General features: G+C 43.3%; 1 protein-coding gene and 1 non-coding gene across 2 annotated transcripts in view; both read left to right on the top strand.

Annotated features, from left to right (window-relative positions):
* TBC1D9 (TBC1 domain family member 9) overlaps nt 1–20,582 on the top strand; it is a 118,576-nt gene that overhangs the window by 86,133 nt on the left and 11,861 nt on the right. The window contains exons 11-16 of the mRNA XM_047090910.1: nt 1,671–1,788; nt 3,555–3,840; nt 4,144–4,273; nt 14,104–14,202; nt 14,350–14,418; nt 19,012–19,252. Coding sequence (XP_046946866.1) covers nt 1,671–1,788; nt 3,555–3,840; nt 4,144–4,273; nt 14,104–14,202; nt 14,350–14,418; nt 19,012–19,252 — 943 coding nt within the window. The remainder of the gene's footprint in view (nt 1–1,670; nt 1,789–3,554; nt 3,841–4,143; nt 4,274–14,103; nt 14,203–14,349; nt 14,419–19,011; nt 19,253–20,582) is intronic.
* On the top strand, nt 60–161 carry LOC124521406 (U6 spliceosomal RNA). The gene has a single exon (XR_006964501.1). It is a non-coding gene; the product is annotated as a U6 spliceosomal RNA (small nuclear RNA).

The raw sequence follows: 20,582 nt of genomic DNA, 5'->3' as shown, positions 1-20,582 counted from the left end.
CCATATATTCAGAGAGGCCTTCCCTGACCATCCAGCTAAAAGCTAAAGCAAATCTGGGCTTGCTTTGACAGCACATATACTAAAATTGGAGTGATACAGAGAAGATTTGCATGGCCTATCGCATGGATGACACACAAATTTATGAAGCGTTCCGTATTTTTGTGGGAGATAGAGGCTTCCAGTTATGGAATGAATAAGCCACAGGAATAAAAGACACAGCGTAAGGAATGTAGTCAGTAATATTGTAATAGCAATGTATCAATGTATCTGTAGGGACAGATGGCAACTACACTTGTGAACATAACATAATGTATAAACCTGTGTCAACGGTACTCCAAAAAGATGTGAAAAGAAATCATAACCAAATACAACCTTTAATATGTTGACAAATACTTCAAACTTGCCCCAAATCCAGAAAGATGGTATAATGTATTTTTTACTAAATGACTGCTTAACACAAAAATACATAAATAGATAAATGCTAAAGTAGGCTTAATTCCTCTACACACACACACACACACACACACACACACACACACACACACACAGTACAGGTCTTCCTGTACTGCATTACTTTACCGTTTTGATAGCACTTCATTTAAATATACTCCCAAATTGGTTAATTAATGTTTACATCTTTATTCTGTCTCTCTGACATCAACATTTAAGCCCTGTGAAACTTGTCACCGCTGTGTCCTCCCCTCCTACCCATCCCCCAATACTTAGTCTAGAGCCTGTTATAAAGCAGACCCTCAGACTTACCTTGACTAAATGCCTAAGGAACCAACCGTGATGTACTAGAATCGTCAGGTTAATTCTCAAGTGAAGTTTTAATAATGATTTCACTTGGGAAAATATTAAGACTTACAAGAAAAAGCCTATTAGACCCAAATTCCTTTTTTGGTATGCATGTTGTAGAAGTCTGATGAACGATTACTGGTTTGTAGATCAAAAGATGTACCGGACTTAGTTGGCTTCTACAATTACAGAATTCATATTTATCTTTTGATCTTCCTCTTTTTAATTAAGAGGACTATTAAAATAGTTGAGCCTTGAGTGGTTATGAGCTATGTGATAATATCTTTTAATAAAGTAGGTTCCTTTGGAGTCTAAATCACTGTTACATATCACTACCGTCCTTATCCAGATGGAAATAGTGGGTGAGGACGCCAAATTTGAAAGGTTTTATTGTTCTCAGAGGAGAGCCTCAGGCCATGTGTACTTGGTTATAGAAACCATTATGGAACATTAAAAAGGAAACATTTACCTCATGAATTAAGGATTGAAAACACTGAGTTTTCACAGGTTAACAAGCTTTGTCAAACAGCCTTTGGGCAAAGTTTTTGCATAAGGGCTTGCCTGTGTGCAGGGGCTCAGTCCTTGGTGAATATTAGTGTTCATAAAGACCTTTAACGGTTACCAGATCAAGGACTAAAGGTTTGTACATTTTTAAAGGGTTCTAAATAATATAAGCAAAACAAAACTTTGGAATAATATGTGTGTCTAGCTTGCAGAGCCTTTAAATGTTTATTATCTGGCCTTTTGCTGAAAAAGTTTGCTGGCCCTGTGAGACAAACTCAGTAATTTTCTTTAGGTCAGCAAGATTTCTTATGCTAACGTGTATGATGTATTTAAAATACATTTGACAACAGCCTTTTTCATGCCTTTAGGCCATGAATATTGTCACATCAGTGCTGCTGCTTTATGCCAAAGAGGAGGAAGCTTTCTGGCTGCTAGTGGCTTTGTGTGAACGCATGCTTCCCGATTACTACAACACCAGAGTTGTTGGTATGTGCGGGATGTAGTTAACATTTTGACCCACGGCTCCCACGAAGGTGTTTCTAGAGCCAAGATACCGGCTAGAACACCATTTCCAGTCACCATTAGCCAAAAGAATTTTAGACAACTCCAGTTTCCCAAAATGGGAGTGAGAGGGCTTGAATTAATATAAGATTGTACACAAAGGAGCCCCGTGGAGCGTAAGAGAATATGCATGTATCACTGTTACAGGAATTATTTTAGAAAACATTTGATGTGGGTGTCACTCTGTGGCATGTGTGAACTGCACCAAACATGTCAGCTGTCAATCAACCTGAAAAGATTTGGCAAAAAATGTTTTCATGAAAAGGATGCCATCTGTGGAGAACAGAAATATGCAAAAAAAAGAAAAAAGATCATATAAAAATGTATGCAAAACTAAGTTGCTGCAGTTTTTTTCAGAACTGGTTTCATGGCAAAGCAAACAATGACTGTAAGCATTTAAACAGATTATTACTGTTACTCCTTATAATCCTCTCACGTGTTAGACATTCCCTTTAGCAGGACAAGCTTTTTGTTGCTAGTGTAGTAAATTGTATGCCTTATGTGCTCTTCATTTCTAAACCTTTTCATACTGATTCATTGATTTTGATTCATTGGAAAAATTCTCCAGAAACGCCAGTAAGTTGATAATGAGTGTGTACAACTGGAATGCTTTTTTTTAGATTTTTTTTTTTTTTTAAGTAATCTGTACACCCAGTGTTAGGATCGAACTTACAGCTCCAAGATCAACATGCTTTACCAATAAGCCAGCCAGGTGCTCCTAGAATGCTATTGAGCTTAAAAAACACTCATTTAAGGGGCACCTGGGTGGCTCAGTGGGTTAAGCTACTGACTCTGGATTTCAGCCCAGGTCATGATCTCATGGTTCATGGGCAGAGCCCTATGTTGGGCTCTGTGCTGACAGTGAGGAGCCTTCTGGGGATTCTCTGTTTCCCCCTCTCTCTGCCCCTCCCCACTGTGCTCCGCACCCCCCCCCACCGCCTCTCTCAAATAAACTTAAAAAAATAAAAAAATAACCTCTCACTAAAATCAACAACTCATTTGTGGGGACTGTGCATCCAGAAAAGCATTTTGTTTTTTTATTTTTTTAATTTTTTTATTTAAAAAAAATTTTTTTAAGGTTTATTCATTTTTCAGAGATGGAGAGAGACAGAGTGTGAGTGAGGGAGGGGCAGAGAGAGAGGGAGACACAGAATCTGAAACAGGCTCCAGGCTCCTAGCTGTCAGCACAGAGCCTTACACGAGGCTCGAACTCAGGAATGGCAAGATCATGACCTGAGCCGAAGTCGGACGGATGCTCAACCGACTGAGCCACCCAGGCGCCCCAAAGCAACTTGTTTTTTAAATGAGTTTGCCAGGAAACGGAGCTACTTAGATATACATTTCATGCCTAGCCGAATAATTATATATCATGAAAACTTTCTAAACTGACTTATCCAACAACCCTTACCATTGTGTTACTGCCCTTTTGTGGTAGGGAAGCAGGACAGGAAGACTCTGGAAAGAGAAGAAACACCCAGAACTAATCTGCTGACTGAGCTATGTTGACACCTTGGTCTAATAACTTAGTACCTGGTAACATGGTAGCAGCAGAACAGTTAGAGAAGGGAGCTGAGTTCCGTCCCCGCAGCAATTGTGAGCTGGATTATTTTAGTCAAGTCATTTGATTGGGTTCTTGGGTGAGAAGGTGCAGCGGGTTCACCTGCGACCCTTTGTGCCCACCTCCGCTGCAGGCGCGCTGGTCGACCAGGGTGTCTTCGAGGAACTGGCGCGAGACTATGTCCCGCAGCTCTACGACTGCATGCAGGACCTGGGCGTGATTTCTACCATCTCCCTGTCTTGGTTTCTCACGCTCTTTCTCAGCGTGATGCCCTTTGAGAGTGCGGTTGTGGTTGTGGACTGTTTCTTCTATGAAGGAATCAAGGTGATATTCCAGTTGGCCCTGGCCGTGCTGGATGCAAATGTGGACAAACTGTTGAGCTGCAAGGACGACGGGGAGGCCATGACCGTTTTGGGAAGGTAACAGACCAAGCCTCACTTTGAAAACCCCTCCGGTTCCTTCTCTGAACTTGCCTTCTCTCTTTCCCCTTGGTTTCGTGAGTCTTACTTGGCTCAGTGCAGCATAATGCCCACTTCTGTCTGTGGCTGAGGATTCATTTTCATAGGCTGCATCTTTAGAAGTTAGGAAGACTTTATTCTGTTCTTAAGGAAATACTTAAGATGAAGTATGCTTTAAAATGAAGAGTTTGCAGAAAACAGAGAACTGTAATAGGAGAACTCCAAATTAGCCTCCGGTGACTTCTGATTCCTTTCTTTGTCCAGGTATTTAGACAGTGTGACCAATAAAGACAGCACTCTGCCTCCCATCCCTCACCTCCACTCCCTGCTCAGTGATGACGTGGAACCCTACCCTGAAGTGGACATCTTCAGACTCATCAGAACTTCCTATGAGGTGGGTCTCGTTCCCTACCTGAGTGGTACAGTGCTCTGAGAGTGCAGAGGGAGACACTGATGTGTGGCACCCACTTCCATTGCTAACCACAGATATACGTGCTTCCTTTCACCTTCTGAGAACTAATTGCCAAAGCAAGCAGCTGCCTTCCAGCTGACGGCTTTGACTTTCAGAGATAGGGACTGAACGGGGCCATGGCCCCTGCTGGCTCTAATGCCATAGAGCAGATGGCATGACAAGCTCTTGCCCCCTGGTTCTTTGCCATGCCCACCCTGAAGCCTGATCAAAGTAGCAGCTCAGATTCAGCTCTGGGTGTCTTGAGGAGGGGCTTCGAGAGCAAGCATGCTAAAGTCAACCTGCACACACTGATGAACTCTCTATTCTCATGCCAAGACTCTCAGGTCTTCTCTAACGAGAACAAGCCAATTCTCTTCAGTTCAAGACACATGGAATAGCCTGTACCATCCTAGAGATGAACCAGAGTCCTGGTATTTCTCTCAAATAGCTTGACCTGGCTGGGGAGGATGCTTTTTGGTTCATGAGGACCCTGGATCTGGCCCTGAATCTCAGAATAGAACTAATGAGCTTCTAGGAGTGAAGGAACCAGTGTTATGTGCTTCGTAGTGTTTGGTGGTTTGTGGATCCCCAGTGACTCAGTGCCCATAATACCTAATGGTTTCTTCATTTCCTGATCCTTGGCTGTGCAAATTTTATAGAGATGATCATTAAGAAAGAGCATGAATATTCTGCTGAGCACAGTACTCACGGATATCTTGGGAATGTATGACTATGATTTTCAGCATTACAACTAGTAACAGCCTGGATTAAGGGACAAATAGCAAGGGACAAGCTGAGGTCAGAAAGCCTCTCTTGAAGAGAATAAAAAATTTGGTGCTTTAAAACATAATTGGTATAGATCCAGAAATCTTTTCAGAAACATATGCCCTTTCACTCATAAAGGGGACAAGACTGGTAATTTGTTATTTTTAAAAAACTTCATTGACACTCAATATGTGTTGAGAACAAAACATTTTTTGTGTCTTTTAGAATCATTAAAGTAATGCACGTTTATTTTTAAAAATGTAGAAACTATGGAAAAATAAACTATATTCTATCAGCTATACTTACTATATTTCCCTCAAGTAGATTTTTATATTTGTAATACGCACTTAAAAAAATAAGTCTCTACTAAAAAGTGCTTTGTAACATCCCATTTTTCACTTAAAATATACCATGAGCACTCTCTAATATATTATTATTTAAAGTCATAATTTTAATAGATTCTTAATATTTTGTTTAATGAGGTACCAAAATTTATTTAACTGGTCACTTTCATTGTACATTTACTTTGGTTGCTTCCAAATTTTCAATATTTTATGGCAAACTTCTATGCTATTACATACATATATGAAGAGTTTGCAGAAAACAGAGAACTGTAACAGGAGAACTCCAAATTAGCCTCCAGTGACTTCTGATTCCTTTCTTTGTCCAGGTATTTAGACAGTGTGACCAATAAAGACAGCACTCTTTATTTATATATATTCACACATACGATATATCCTATATTGTGTGATAAACTTGTATGCAAATATCACATCTCTGATTATTTTCTTAGAGTCCTTTCTGAGGAATAGATCTATAGCAATAGATCAAAAAGTATGAATTATTTCCAAGCTCATAGCATACACTGTCCAATTTCCATGAAGATTGACCTGATTTATATTTCTGCTAGTAGAGATTAAGGATGAGTATTTCACCTCAGTCTCTCCAAAACTGGTTATTATCATAACGAAATAAAAAAACATCACTGCCTCAGGACTTTGGGATAATACTCTGTTGGAAATTTTGGATGATTATTTTTCTAGAAAAAGAGCCCATGTAATTAAAGGCAATAGTTATTATTATAGCTGTGAGTTGTTTTTCTAAAAGGCATCCCCTGAAACCTTTATTGTTAAGAAAATTCTGGACCAGAGTAATAAAGCTTAGTATGTGGAAACTTAGCTTTATTCTTCACAGCAGATAAGCTAACATCATGCTGAGGTCAGCACTTGACCCATTTTTAATGGGAAAGAAAAGAGAACGGAGACAAGACCAAGGGCTGGTTTCCATTTACATCCTGTCTGGCTGATCGCTAATGGTGGCCCTTTGGCTGCCAAACATCCTGTCGCAGGAGACAGCAGCAGTTTCCTTCCTCTGCCTGGACAGACAGCCCCTTTTATTTATGCCAATGCCTGTATTACCTGGTCTTTTGATGCATAATGACTGGTTTTTTGTTTTTCGTTTTTCATGTCACTGCACCGCTCATAAGTTTCCAATGGCTCCCCAGTGCCTTACAAATCAGCCTAAAGAGACCACCACAAACTCTTGCCCATCTCCCTTTTCCCCTCCTAACCATTAGATTGGTGGTTCTCAATCTTACCTGTGCGTTAAAACCACTTACAACTTTTTTCCATGTCAAGCTTTTAAAAACATAAATTCCCAGGCTCCAACCCAGACCAGTTAAATCTGTATCTCCGTCATGAGGCCTACAAACTAAGTATTTTTTGAAAGTCGCCCAGAGGGTTCCAGTGCCCGGGGAGGGCTGAGCATCACTGCCCTAGATGCAGAATGGGGCCACTAGTCTCAGAAGCTGGTTATAACCTGGTTTGAACTCAGGCAGGACACCAGTTTTCTAAGGCATGCAACACATTTATCTCTGTGCTTCAGGATAATTAGCCAGTAAAATGGAAAGGTAGGAGGAATACTGAAAGTACCTTCAGCTTTAAGATTCCATCAAGGCCTAATCCAGGTTGCTGGAGGTTGGTTTGATATTGTTGAAATTTCTCCTGATGAGTGGAGATAACTTTATTCATAAACACCTCATGGAGCAATTCTTGTTCATTATAAGTTCTCCCAAGACCCTCTCTGAAGGAACTGTGTAGACAGTTTTCTTCTGGGTGGGCCCTGTGTGTGAGGCTCTGCAGTTTTGCAGGGTTACACAGAAGTAAAAGACAAAGCCCTAGCCTTCAGGTTTTATTCGTAGACCAAGATGTCCCTCCTCGAAAGCACAGGGACACACGAATACAGGACCTTATGGCAGGCGCACGACCACCACAGAGCTTCTTCATGTTCAATGTGACCCAACCCGGTGGGTTTAATCTGAGAGAAGCTAGCTAATAGAAAAGGATGTGGCTAGGGACACCTGAGTGGCTCAGTTGGTTGAGCATCCGACTTCGGCTTAGGTCATGATCTCGAGGTTTGTGAGTTCGAGCGCCACATCGGGCTCTGTGCTGTCACCCTGTCAGCGCAGAACCTACTTCCCATCCTCTGTCCCCCTCTCTCTGCCCCTCCCCTGCTTGTGCTGTCTCCAAAATAAATAAATAAATATAGAAAGAGAGAGAAAGAGAGAGAGAAAGAGAGGGAAGGAAAGAGAAAGAAAGAAAGAAAGAAAGAAAGAAAGAAAGAAAGAAAGAAAGAAAGAAAAAGAGAAAGAAAGAAAGAAAAAGAAAGAAAGAAAGAAGGAAAGAAAGAAAAGAAGGAAAGAAGGAAAAGAAGGAAAGAAGGAAAGAAAAGGATGTGGCTACTAAAACACAGGGAGAAGTTTGCGCGGGACAGGCAGTTATGTGTTAGGCTTATTGCTGATGACCACAAAAGGTACCGTTCACTGAGAGCCTGCCCTGTGTGAGGCAGGGTGACGAATACTTCATAGACAAACCCACCAGGTACCAGTTAACCCATTTTAAGGTAAAATTGTAAGTTGAGAGAGGTTGAGCTAGGTTTTCCAAGCCACACAGCTAGAAAGTGACTCCCTAGCATTAAAGCCTGGGCCAGTGGGGTTAGTCTGGATAGAATGGAGATGGAATTGTAAATATACTGGTGAACATGAGGTCAGTGGTCCAGTAGAGACTGGTTCGCGGGGAGTCTTGAAAGCACTGATTGATTTGCAAGGCACTCAACAGCACCTTGGAAGCTGAGGGGAGTTTTTCTTTAAGTACATTATTTCTGCTCCCTATGCAATAAATTGAACTGGGGAGAGCTGAAGGAATAGACCAGCAAAGAAGATACTACAGTTGTGTCAGTGAGGGAAGACCCAGGAGATACAAGAAACGCCATTGATCCATTTATTTATTTTTTTTTTAAACGTTTATTTATTTTTGAGACAGGGAGAGACAGAGCATGAACAGGGGAGGGTCAGAGAGAGGGAGACACAGAATCCAAAGCAGGCTCCAGGCTCTGAGCTGTCAGCACAGAGCCTGACGCGGGGCTAGAACTCACGGACCGCGAGATCATGACCTGAGCCGAAGTCGACCGCTTAACTGACTGAGCCACCCAGGCGCCCCTCCATTTATTGAAAAAATCTTTAAAGATGTTATGGGTGCCTGGGTGGCTCAGTCAGTTAAGAGTCCAACTTCGGCTCAGGTCATGATCTCGCGGTTGGTGAGTTCAAGCCCCACGTCGGGCTCTGTGCTGACAGCATAGAGCCTGGAGCCTGCTTCGGATACTGTGTCTCCCTCTTTCTCCGCCCTTACCCCATTCATGGTCTCTCTCTCTTGACCTCTCTCTCTCTCGACCTCTCTCTCTCAAAAATAAATAAACATTAAAAAATAATGTTATAAGTGCCTATCTCTTGCCAGGCATCATGCTCGGCCTTGGCGATACGTTATCAACAACTGGTGTGAATGTTTTTCTTTCTTGATCTTTAATGTATAGATATTTTCAAGCACAGTAGACACTCAGAGGATAACCTGATGCATTTCCATTAACTCATCACCCAGTCCCAACAATTATCAACATTTTTCTGATCTCTTTCATCTAAGTCACTTTTTTTTTTTCCTGGAGTATTTTCAGGCAAACTCTAGACAGCATATTATCTCACTTGTAAACCCTTGATTATGCATCTCTAATAGGAAGACAGTTGGGGCTTGACATTTTTTGCTAATCTACAGCTTTTAATTCCAAGTTTAATTTTTAAATTTTTTTTTTCAACGTTTTTTATTTATTTTTGGGACAGAGAGAGACAGAGCATGAACGGGGGAGGGGCAGAGAGAGAGGGAGACACAGAATCGGAAACAGGCTCCAGGCTCCGAGCCATCAGCCCAGAGCCTGACGCGGGGCTCGAACTCACGGACCGCGAGATCGTGACCTGGCTGAAGTCGGACGCTTAACCGACTGCGCCACCCAGGCGCCCCTCCAAGTTTAATTTTTAAAAAGTTGTTCTTTCCTCCAAAAAGTAATGCAGACCTCTCAATTAGTGATCACCAGTTGTTAGTGGTACCTTAGTTACATATAACGTTAGGACATTTTGCCTGATCTTTAGACATGTGCTCTTTTCCTCCTTTTGCCAACATTACTATTGGTAATAACAGCTACCGTACTACAACCCAAAGAGGCAGGAATTATTTTCCCTTATTTTGCTGATAAGGAAGCTGAGGGACATCAGGTTTCATGAAATCTCTGTGGAATTTGAGACTGGCATCCATATCTGACTATGAAACTGTATGCTTTCTGTAATATCAAGCTGTCCAAAGCATGTCTCCTGTATAGAGGCCAAACTGTAGAATAATGGTGTGTTTTTATTTTTTTTAACGTATTTATTTATTTGGAGTGAGGGAGTGAGAGCACAAGAGTGAGTGGGGGAGGGGCAGAGAGAGAGAGAATCCCAGGCAAGCTCCGCACGGTCAGTGTAGAGCCCCGATGCTGGGCTCAAACTCACAAATCAGGAGATCATGACCGGAGCCAAAGTCGGGTGCTTGGCTGAGTGAGCCACCCAGGTGCCCCAACGGTGTATTTTTAAAGAAGATGCTCTAGAGTGGGTGACAAGCACACATGACTGCATGTGAGACAGACACCGAGTGGGAGGGGGGTGAAGGAGTGGGGAAACGTGGCCTCGGGGCACTAGATGGTAAGGTCCCTCTTGGTGGCGAGCCAGCCTCTTTGCCACTGGAGATGAGGAACCATTGTTGCCAGACCTTTTGATTGTTCAAGAACTTGGAGGTCTTGATTTTATTTGAATTGTCCTAATTTTCAAAATACACTTTAGGCCAAACAATACATGCCATGAGCCTCCCAACCCAATGGCTGCCTCTTTATAATTTCTGCAACTTTTAAAATAAATTCTAGGGAAATATATAACGATACAGAGCATTGTGCTTTGACTTTTCCATGCCCTATGAGAATTAGTGATCACCAGCCTGAGAATCAGGTTGTATTTTTATGCCCCTTTTACAAATCATAGAACTCAGAGAGGTTAAGTAACCTGTCCAAGGTTTCCCAGTATGTTGGAGCTGAGATTCAGATCTCATATCTGTTTATCTCTACTGCTACTCACCATTTCTTATGTTTTAATTAGCATGTTCAAACTACAGCTAATAATTAGTTCACATGGGATATTTTACACTGAAGCTGACTGAAATGTTATTTTGTAAACATTTTCCTCATGTGACAATGGCTTTTCTAGACCTTTATGCTAGGCAAAACTTTAAAACTTTGTGAGGAACACAAATTTGGTTATAAAACATGGGCCTGCTTTCTGACAAGAGTTAGGAAGGTGTTGCCTGGATATTAATCTTGTCATGAATAGAGACTTCTTTAATGATCAGAGGACCCCTGGAGAGACACTCATTCAGCAAACTTAGGACACCAACAAGCAAACAACTCACACTGACTTCATGTCCTGGTTCCTTCTTCTCTTCTCCCTCCTCACCCTCCTCTTTCCTCCACGGGAACACCTCTGCCCCACCCAACACACAAGCACCCGGGACAGACAGATGCGGTCATGGCAGAGAGCAGGGCAGAATCTGGGGGAAGTATTCCTTCAGCAGTTTGAGAAATCTCTCACCCAGCCCTTGGTCTCAGCACCCCCCCACAACTTTCTGCTACTTTTTCAAAGTCCAGAGACTCACTCACATCCCATCAGTTTCTCTTTTCTCCCCCAACCCACTCTTCCAAGGCACCACCTTAGGCGTTTGGAGATTTGGGGAGATTTCTGACCACAGAAAGGACCCTCAGGTGTGAATCATGCTCAGTCCTCTGGATACAGCCCCATTCTGTATCCCAGGAAAATGAGTACCCCAGAAAATAAGAAACATTTAAAGGGCACTTTTGAGCATAATGTCAATGGGATACCCTTACTGAAAAACAGACGCTGTAGAGTTTGGATTTTAGAAACGGTGCCTTCTTTTTGTTTCAATAAATTTCCTTGTGGTAGGCAGATTCGTTCAGATCATCCCATCCCTTACTTAGGACTTAAGGCCTAAACTGTTTTATGTTGCCCCCCCCCTTTTTTAAGCCTCAGCATTTAAATTTTTTTTTTTCAACGTTTATTTATTTTTGGGACAGAGAGAGACAGAGCATGAACGGGGGAGGGGCAGAGAGAGAGGGAGACACAGAATCGGAAACAGGCTCCAGGCTCTGAGCCATCAGCCCAGAGCCCGACGCGGGGCTCGAACTCACGGACCGCGAGATCGTGACCTGGCTGAAGTCGGACGCTTAACCGACTGCGCCACCCAGGCGCCCCTTAAGCCTCAGCATTTAAATATTTCTAGTTCTCTCTGGAGGATTTAGAAAGGAGGAGCCTTCTGAACTTGATGGAGCCTGGCCCTTGTGGTCTCTCTGTAAAATCTGTATTTGTTCTCCATCGTCCCTGTCTTCCCAGCAACACAGGGGATGAACGAATCACAGGAGGCTGCCCAGCATGGAGAAGGGAGCTCTTGTCCACTCAGGAATGATGGTGGGGGTGGGAGAGGCCAGAGAACATGCACTGGGAACTTGAGACAAACTGGTCCCCACATCATTCCTTTTCCCGAGCTGTTCTCCTTGTCTCAAGTCTGTGTGGTGAGAACTGGAACGCAGGAGGGGTGAAGTGGTATGAAATGAAGGGCCGAATACCTAGTTCTTAGCTGGTATCAGCAAGGCCAGGGGAGTGGGGCAAAGAAGCAAAAAGAGGATGCTGTGCCTGCATTGAAAATGCTTCTCAGCTCCTAAAGACATCAGAGATTAGGTTGGAAAATTAGAAACAGCTCACAGAAACATTCAGATAAAAATTGAGTTGGAGAAGAGATGTAAATGAGATGGATAATTTTGTTTATTGTTTAAGGAAGGGTAGGTTTTAGAAAATTGAGATAATCTTAGGCTCCCTCACTCGCATCACTAAATTCTATTTGTTAGAAAAAGTATTGTCGTTATGTTAGTGAATTAGTTCTTTTCATGGAACTGAAATGTGCAATGCCTGGGAAGAAGTGTTACACCCAGGCTTTGCCCTTGTTTTGGGTAATGGAAAATGTTGGCTCCGGGATGTACCGAGCCACCTTTTTAGTTTGCCCTATATTTAGTATTTCATTCTGTCAGAGCCCCTGCAAAAGGTGGGAGAAAGGGGGATTAGGGGAGAGAGAGAGGGACTCAGTCATTCTCATTGCTCATTTTCATTTAGACATCCTCCAGGCAGGAACTCAGAGTCCATGGTTTCCTTTTAGGTTGCGACTGTTTGCTTCAGATGGAAGGGTCATTGTGTTTCCATTGTGTTCTGTCTGTTACCAGTCCCAGAGGTCTGGCCGAGGGAGGGTCCTGCCTAGCAAACAGCAGGATCCATTTCTAGTTGAGGAACAGATGTTAATTCAGTATAGACATACAAGGCTTCTTGAAGGTCAGGCTAGGAAATAACTCTTTCTTTAGCAATCTGCAAAGATTATCAAGCCAATGTTTAATATTAGTGACTACTGTCAGTTCTTTATATTAATACATCTATCTTGTTCTAACCACAGTTCTACAAGGACAGTTTTGGTGTCTCATTTACAGAGAAATAAAGTGAGGTTCAGAAGACTCAACTGAATTGCATAGACTCGCAACGGCAAAGAACATGAATTTGAATAAAATTTTGTCTACCTCCAAAATCTATGCTCTGATCTACCCAGAGATGGGAGAGAGCTTCTTGTTGGATAGAATGGTGGGTGGTGGAGTTATGGAGCTGGTGTCTGGGCCTCAGACTTGCACCTGTGGAACTCTGAGTCACTTATTTAACCTCTCTGAACCTTGGTTTTCCCATCTGTAAAATGGAAGTAATGGTGCCAACTCACAAAGTCATGATAAGGAGCCAATGACACAATTGTAGGTTCAATAAAATTTAGTTTTCTTCTGTTTTACAACTAATGCTTTCTCATTGTTGTGAATCAAAGGCATATATATTTTGGCTCAATTTGAAGTAAATCCAGTTCTCTGTCTTTCTTTTTTTAATGTTTTGTTTTTTTTTAGTGTTTTTATTTATTTTTGAAGGAGAGAGAGACTGAGCACAAGTTGGGAAGGGGCAGAGAGAGGAGACACAGAATCTGAAACAGGCTCCAGGCTCTGAGCTGTCAGCACAGAGCCCGATGCCGGGCTCCAACTCACAAACTGTGAGATAATGACCTGAGCCGAAGTCGGACGCTCAACCGACTGAGCCACCCAGGCGCCCCAATCCAGTTCTCTGTCTGTAGCCTGTACTTTGCAATGAATGCTTTACCAGCTCTGTGGGCTTGGGCAAGTTAGTGTTTTTGTTAAACTTCTGTTTCCTTGTGTCTGAAATGGGGAGAAGAGCACTTCCTTCCTGGTATTATCATGAGAATTCGATGTATTCAGCAAATATTTGTTGAGCATTTAGTAAATCAGCACTGTCCTCCACTCCAGTGGACACAGTCTCTGCTCTCATAGTAAGTGGGGGGGGGGGGGGCGGTAGGCGATAGGTATAATAAGTAAAACCCAAACATAAGGTAAAATGGTAAATTCAGTTTCTTCTATGTATCAGGATTGTGTCTCCATAAATCTTGCAGACTGTGTGCTTTAGCAGATTTCTCAGAAACACCAATATTGCTCCTTTCCAGAAATTTGGAACCATCCGGGCAGACTTGATTGAGCAGATGAGATTCAAACAGAGACTAAAGGTGATCCAGACACTGGAGGATACTACGAAACGGAATGTGGTAAGTCCTTTGAAAAATAGTGGATGGCCTTCTTTCTCCATAAATTCCTGCTTCACAGACTGAGATGATTTAAAAGAAGAAAATCAGGGACTTTCCCAATATAACATCTTTGAGATTGTGAAATTAATTGTGTCTACCTTCTTAAAGGTCCGAACAATTGTGACAGAAACTTCCTTTACCATTGATGAGCTAGAAGAACTTTATGCTCTTTTCAAGGTGAGTTCTTTTTTATTAATGTCTATTTACTTTTGAGAGAGAGAAAGAGAGAGAGAGAAGCAGAAGGAGAGGGGGGGAAGGGCAGAGAGAGAGATGGAATCACAGAATCCAAAGCAGGCTCCAGGCTTTGCTGACAGCTCAGAACCATGAACCGTGAGATCATGACCTGAGCCGAAGTCGGATATTTAACTGACTGAGCCACCCACATGCCCCTCAAGGTGAGTTTTAAAGTTAAATGCATGTACATCCAGGGGAATAAAAGAGTTCACTGTAATGATTCAATTAGTTCTAGATTTTTTTTTAATATTTATGTATTTTGAGAGAGAGAGCACGAGCAGAGGAGGGGCAGAGAGAGAGGGGGACAGAGGATCTGAAGCAGGCTCTGTGCTGACAGCAAGAGAGCCTGATGCGGGGCTCGAACCCACGAACTGTGAGATTATGACCTGAGCCACAGCTGGGCACTTAACTGACTGATCTACCCAGGTGCCCCATTTCTGTTAAATTGTTAAGGGACAGCATGAGTGTCGACATGCATAAATATGAAGATAGAGCTGAGAGTATAAAAATGGAGTGCTTCGGGGCACCTGGGTGGCTCAGTCGGTTGAGCATCTGACTTCAGCTCAGGTCATGATCTCACAGTTTGTGTTTTCAAGCCCCGTGTCAGGCTCGCTGCTGTCAGCGCGGAGCCCGCTTTGGATCCTCTGTCACCCTCTCTCTCTGCCCCCCTCCTGGGCATGCATGCTCTCTCCTCTCTCTCTCTCAAAAATAAACACTTTTTTTACAAATGGAGTGCTTCATATGAAAAATAAGCATTTTCTCTTAACTGACTTAAGCTGATGTTTTAGCGCTGTTCCACTCCATATATATTTTAGCTATTTCCTTGGTCCTAACAAAATACGGTATTACTTTATAACACTCATTGGAATGATGGCAGTTGAATTTAAAGTCTCCCTGAAATTATTGTACGTTATAATGTCTTACAAGAAGCTGTATTAAAGCACCCTCAGAGCTTTCCTGTATTAAGCTATGTTAAAACACACTGAAAAAGAGATATGTAACCAGAATAAGAATAAAGCTGTTCATATGCGTAAGGAAAAGCCTAACTGGTTAAAGTTCTGTGATTTTCATTCCATAATTCAGCCCATACCAATCTTGATCCTGAATAAGAAGACATTTTATTAGTAAATAAAGCGATGTAGAATTTTTTTCTTCTAGAAAAAATACTTTTAACCATCGCTATCAACCTCATAGGTAAAAATGTGGCCACTTTGGAGAAACTTTGAAAAGATGTCTTTTATGCTGATGCCAACTTTATCCTGATCTCTAATTGGGTAGCTTCTTGTATGTTCCCCTTTTATTGCCAGAAATAACATGACTATTTGGAGACCTGCAAACATAGTACAGCAGGGAGCATTAAGGGACAAAGGTCTGGGTTGAACACTAACAGATCTTAGAATCAGAGGATGTGATAGCTGGGAATGTTTTCACTAATATCCCCACTTGCTTGTTAGCTACTAAAGAGCACCACCATTATTTTCTGTTTGTTTGTTTTACTGGTGCCTACTACAGTGTCTGTCCCTGGCAGGTGCTCTAAACATGTGTATTGAATACATGGGTAAGTTAGTGGTCAGTGGTCCATAGCTGGTTAATGATGCCCTTCGTGTATCCCAGCAGCATGACCAGCAGAGTGGACATCACCCCCCCACCAGCCTCTATTCTGCACTTGATGGTGAGGTCTTTATAGTATGCCAGCCCATTCATATTTTATTCATACGCCATAACTAACTGCTCAGTGTAAGTTGGTTATTCATACGAAAAGGGCCCCTCTTGGTTTCATAAAGGAAAAATACAGTGATCCAACTTGGATCAAAACCAAAGATACAATGATCCAATTAAGATCAGATTTTGAAGAGATGCTGAAGACCAGAAGAAATCCGCTTTACAGGGTGGCGGGTAAGATTTGGGGTAACCGAGCAGAAGTGGGAGTAGCAGCCAGAGGCAGCAAGACCATGAACAGATAGCAGGAAGGGCACTGACATTAGGAAGAGGAGGCTGCTTTGGGGGGACACCAGGGAAGGGAGGGCCAGAGCTGGTTGTGCGGAAGTCCGGGACCCAGAAACTGCCGAAGCCTGGGCACGTCTGCACCGGTTGTGTCATTCGCACCTGAACAAAGCAAACTCTTCTTTTACTCCAAAGTCCTGCCCTGAGGCTGTGTTGACAAACAGGAACTCCCCCAATCTACCATGCACCCTGAGAAAGAACCTGAGACTCGGTGTCAGGAGTCAGAAGGAGCCTCAGGAGATACCGTGGAACCCAAGATAAAAACTTCATTATGGACTCTCTTTTTTTGAGTCTTCTGAACCCTTTCATTGGCTTTAAATCATTTGAATGAACATTGAGGCATTGCTATGTGTCAGACACCTTGCCAGACTTCTTAGTCCTTTAAAAAGCCAATTTTGGGGAGCAGGGGGTGGGGAGGGGTTCCTGCATATACAAAGGAAAGATGCATCCCCTCTGGAGGAGCTTATAAACTTGGCAAACTACTAAGTCCTAAACCTGAAACTAACGTAACATTGTGTGTCAACGATACTCAAAACAAAACAAAAACTTGGAGGAAAAGGGTGAAAGGCTGCCACCTTGAGGCACATTTGATGGCAAATGTAGTTCAGGGCCCCATTGCCCTAATTTCTCTTGAACTCTCTAAATTATTCCTTTGGGGGGCGCCTGGGTGGCGCAGTCGGTTAAGCGTCCGACTTCAGCCAGGTCACGATCTTGCGGTCTGTGAGTTCGAGCCCCGCGTCGGGCTCTGGGCTGATGGCTCAGAGCCTGGAGCCTGTTTCCGATTCTGTGTCTCCCTCTCTCTCTGCCCCTCCCCCGTTCATGCTCTGTCTCTCTCTGTCCCAAAAATAAATAAACGTTGAAAAAAAAAAATTTATAAAAAAAATAAATTATTCCTTTGGTCCTTTTTGGATGTCTGGGCCCCTAGTCCCCCCATGATGGAGTGTGGGGGCTATCAAGGAACTGGCTTGTCTTTTCCTGATGTTTGTGAGCACTGTCAAAGTGCCTGGACTCACATTCCAGCCTGGTTCCAGAGTAATTTGCAAGCTTTAGTTAGGAGGAAATGCCTGAGGCAACCTTTATCCAGGAAGTAGCTCAGGCGAAGAGGACCCCTCCCAGGGATGTATTACCAAGGCCATCCCACCCACTGAGGGCTGCTGGCATCACTTTAGGGCTTGATCCTTGCAGGCTCTCTGACCTCAGCCCCACCTGCCTGCCTTGAACATCCCCCCACTCTGACCTTACTACTACAGCCCAGGAATGCATTCCCAAACCCCCGTGAACTCTGACCCACTTCCTTTATTCTCCCAAGGCTGCATTGCAAAAACCTGCCTTTGGTTCTGCACTCCACCTCTTCTTCCCCCTCTCTTGCCTACCCCCATTCTTCTCTTTTAGTTTGTTCCCTGTGATTCCCAGTAAACAATTGTGATCAAGACATTTGGGCTTTGTTCCTTTCTAAGAGCAAAACTACTACTATACCCACTACTGACTCCCCCCTTACACAGCTCCTAAGCTAGGGGAAAGATCTGTTTCGAAAGTGCTCTTTTTCTACTGCAATATTTATACATTACTGTAGTGAGATACTCAGACAGTACAATGGGGAATAAAGTAAAAATAAAGTCCTCCTTTTCACGCCCCTCCCATCTCCCCCATTTACCATCCAGAGCTAACTGTAAATGTCTGGGGGAAGGGTGTCCTTCTGGGCCTTTCTATTACAAGTTTTATCTTTGTAGTCTTCCTAGAATGGGTGCACATATCTACCAGGATCAATATGACTTCATGAATAAGAGGCTGCCTTGTTTCCAAGGACAGAAACAGGAAGCTTTTTGTTGTTTCCAGATCTCTATTCTCCTCACCATAGTGGTTCCTACTCAGAATTTTCCTAGAGCTATTTTCAGATGCGTGAAATAAGAAAACCACACATTTTAGCTTGAATACTGTGACTATGATATTTATGTAATTTCAGTAACCAAGAGGAAAGGGGTCTTTGGGACACTAAACTAGGAATTCAGAAACCCCAAATGTCATGATGCTTCTGCCCTGAGTACGCAGTTGATGACCTCTTGAGAGCCCCTCAGCCTCTGGGCTTTCTCATCCTCACCTAGAAAACAAGCTGGTCAGATTGCCTAAATTACAGATCCTTTCATTTAATTTTTTTAATAAATATTTTTGTTTATTTTTATGGGTTTTTTTTTTTTTCTTAAACGTGTGTCAGTGTGTAAAGGGGAAACGAGTAGGGGTAGAGGCAGGGGATGTGGGGGGGGTTTTTTTCACCTACCTCCAGTAACTGAGCTGGACCTTTCATGCCGGATGTAACCTGCAGAGGTGGTTGCCATGGAGTTGGTGGGGGTGGTCCAGTGGAGATGGGTGTAGAACGAGAAGACAGGGAGCCCTAAGACCAGAGCTCCTGCCCCAGGAGACACACACAGGTGGATCGAAAAGGCTTTTTGCAAACGTGAGGCGGGACTTTTCCTTCCCGGCACTTGCCGTGAGATCGCATCCCCAGTAATCCTCTTTTTTTCTTTAACTTTTCAGGCAGAGCATCTAACCAGCTGCTACTGGGGTGGGAGCAGCAATGCTCTGGACCGGCACGACCCCAGCCTGCCTTACCTGGAACAATATCGCATTGACTTTGAGCAGTTCAAGGGGATGTTTGCTCTTCTCTTTCCCTGGGCCTGCGGAACTCACTCTGAAGTATTGGCCTCCCGCCTCTTCCAGTTGTTGGATGAAAATGGAGATTCTCTGATTAACTTCCGAGAGTTTGTCTCCGGCCTGAGTAAGCATGGGATGTTACTTCATGAATTGGGAAGGGATGACAGGGCAGCAACAGCCACCCCGTTCCTGGTGGTCCTCAGTGCTGCCCTCCGGGCCACAGCCCCGCACTGCCTCCAAGGGTTTAGAGGGTAGAGCGTCTCATTTTAAGGTTTGCAAACTGATGGTAAAATTCATTTAAATGAGCGGATATACTATATGATTAAAGCATTCGACACTAGTTAGTCCTCAGCACAAGTTAAAATACGTTATCGGAGAATGTGCAAGACAATAAAATGCCAACTTACACACTGAAACCACAGGCCGTGATACCTTTACAAGAATATTTGAGTGGATTGTTCTTCTTTGACACAAAGTATATTTATATTATGTATCACAAAATGTTATAAAAACCTTTCGTGATGTTTTTAATAAAGGGCTGAAGAAACCTCAGCAGTTCTGCGGTCTCAGTGGAGGTCTTTTCTCTCCATCTGGGCTGGAGGAAGGACCGGCTGTCCTGAGAAAGCACACCCACACCTCACAAACAGCACGTGGTTTCTGCCCGTCAGCCTCACTGCCTGACCATTATTCTGTGTTAGCAGGACCACCCTATGTCCTTTAGAACTCTTGCTCCCTTCATGATGGAGCAGAAAGGCTACAGGGTAGTAGAGCTTGGCCCACCAGACATTGAGGTTGTGGATGTAGGACGTGTTATGCCAGTGGGTCAGAATGAGACAAGGAGAAGGAAAAAAAAAGCTCATTCTAATTGTGCCACTCTGTGACCGTGGGCCAGGTACTTTATTTATTCATTTTTTGATGTATAAAAAATTATTTATTTATTTATTTTGAGAGAGAGCAGGGGAGGGGCAAAGAGAGAGAGAGAATCCCAAGCAGGCTCTGTGCTGTCAGCACAGAGCCTGATGCAGGGCTTGATCTTAAGAACCATGAGATCATGACCTGAGCCCAAATCAAGAGTTGGAGGCTTCACCTGACTGAGCCACCTAGGCGTCCGTCCCCAGGTCATGTACTTTAAAACGACATGCCCTAAGAAAGATGAAGGGGTCAGGCACAGAGCCAATGATGACTCCAAAAAGTGCTCTAAATCTTTAAGAATAATGACTAGGGCTTAAAGGCCGAGGGAAACTGATGGTTTTTAAAAAGGCAAAGGGGAGGGGCGCCTAGGTGACTCAGTCAGTTAAGCGTCCAACTTTTGGCTCTGGTCATGATCTCACAGTTCCTGAGTTCCAGCATCAGGCTGTGTGCTACCAGCACAGAGCCTGCTCAGGATTCTCTCCCTCTCTCTCTGCCCCTCTCCTGCTCACACTCTCTCTCTTTCTCACAATAAATAAGTAAAA

The sequence above is a fragment of the Lynx rufus genome, unplaced genomic scaffold (genome assembly GCF_022079265.1).
Source record: "Lynx rufus isolate CCGP_SWC_20201006 ecotype Redwood Valley unplaced genomic scaffold, mLynRuf1.p SCAF_3, whole genome shotgun sequence".
NCBI classification, from domain to species: domain Eukaryota; kingdom Metazoa; phylum Chordata; class Mammalia; order Carnivora; family Felidae; genus Lynx; species Lynx rufus.
This window is presented reverse-complemented; position numbering and strand designations above follow the sequence as displayed.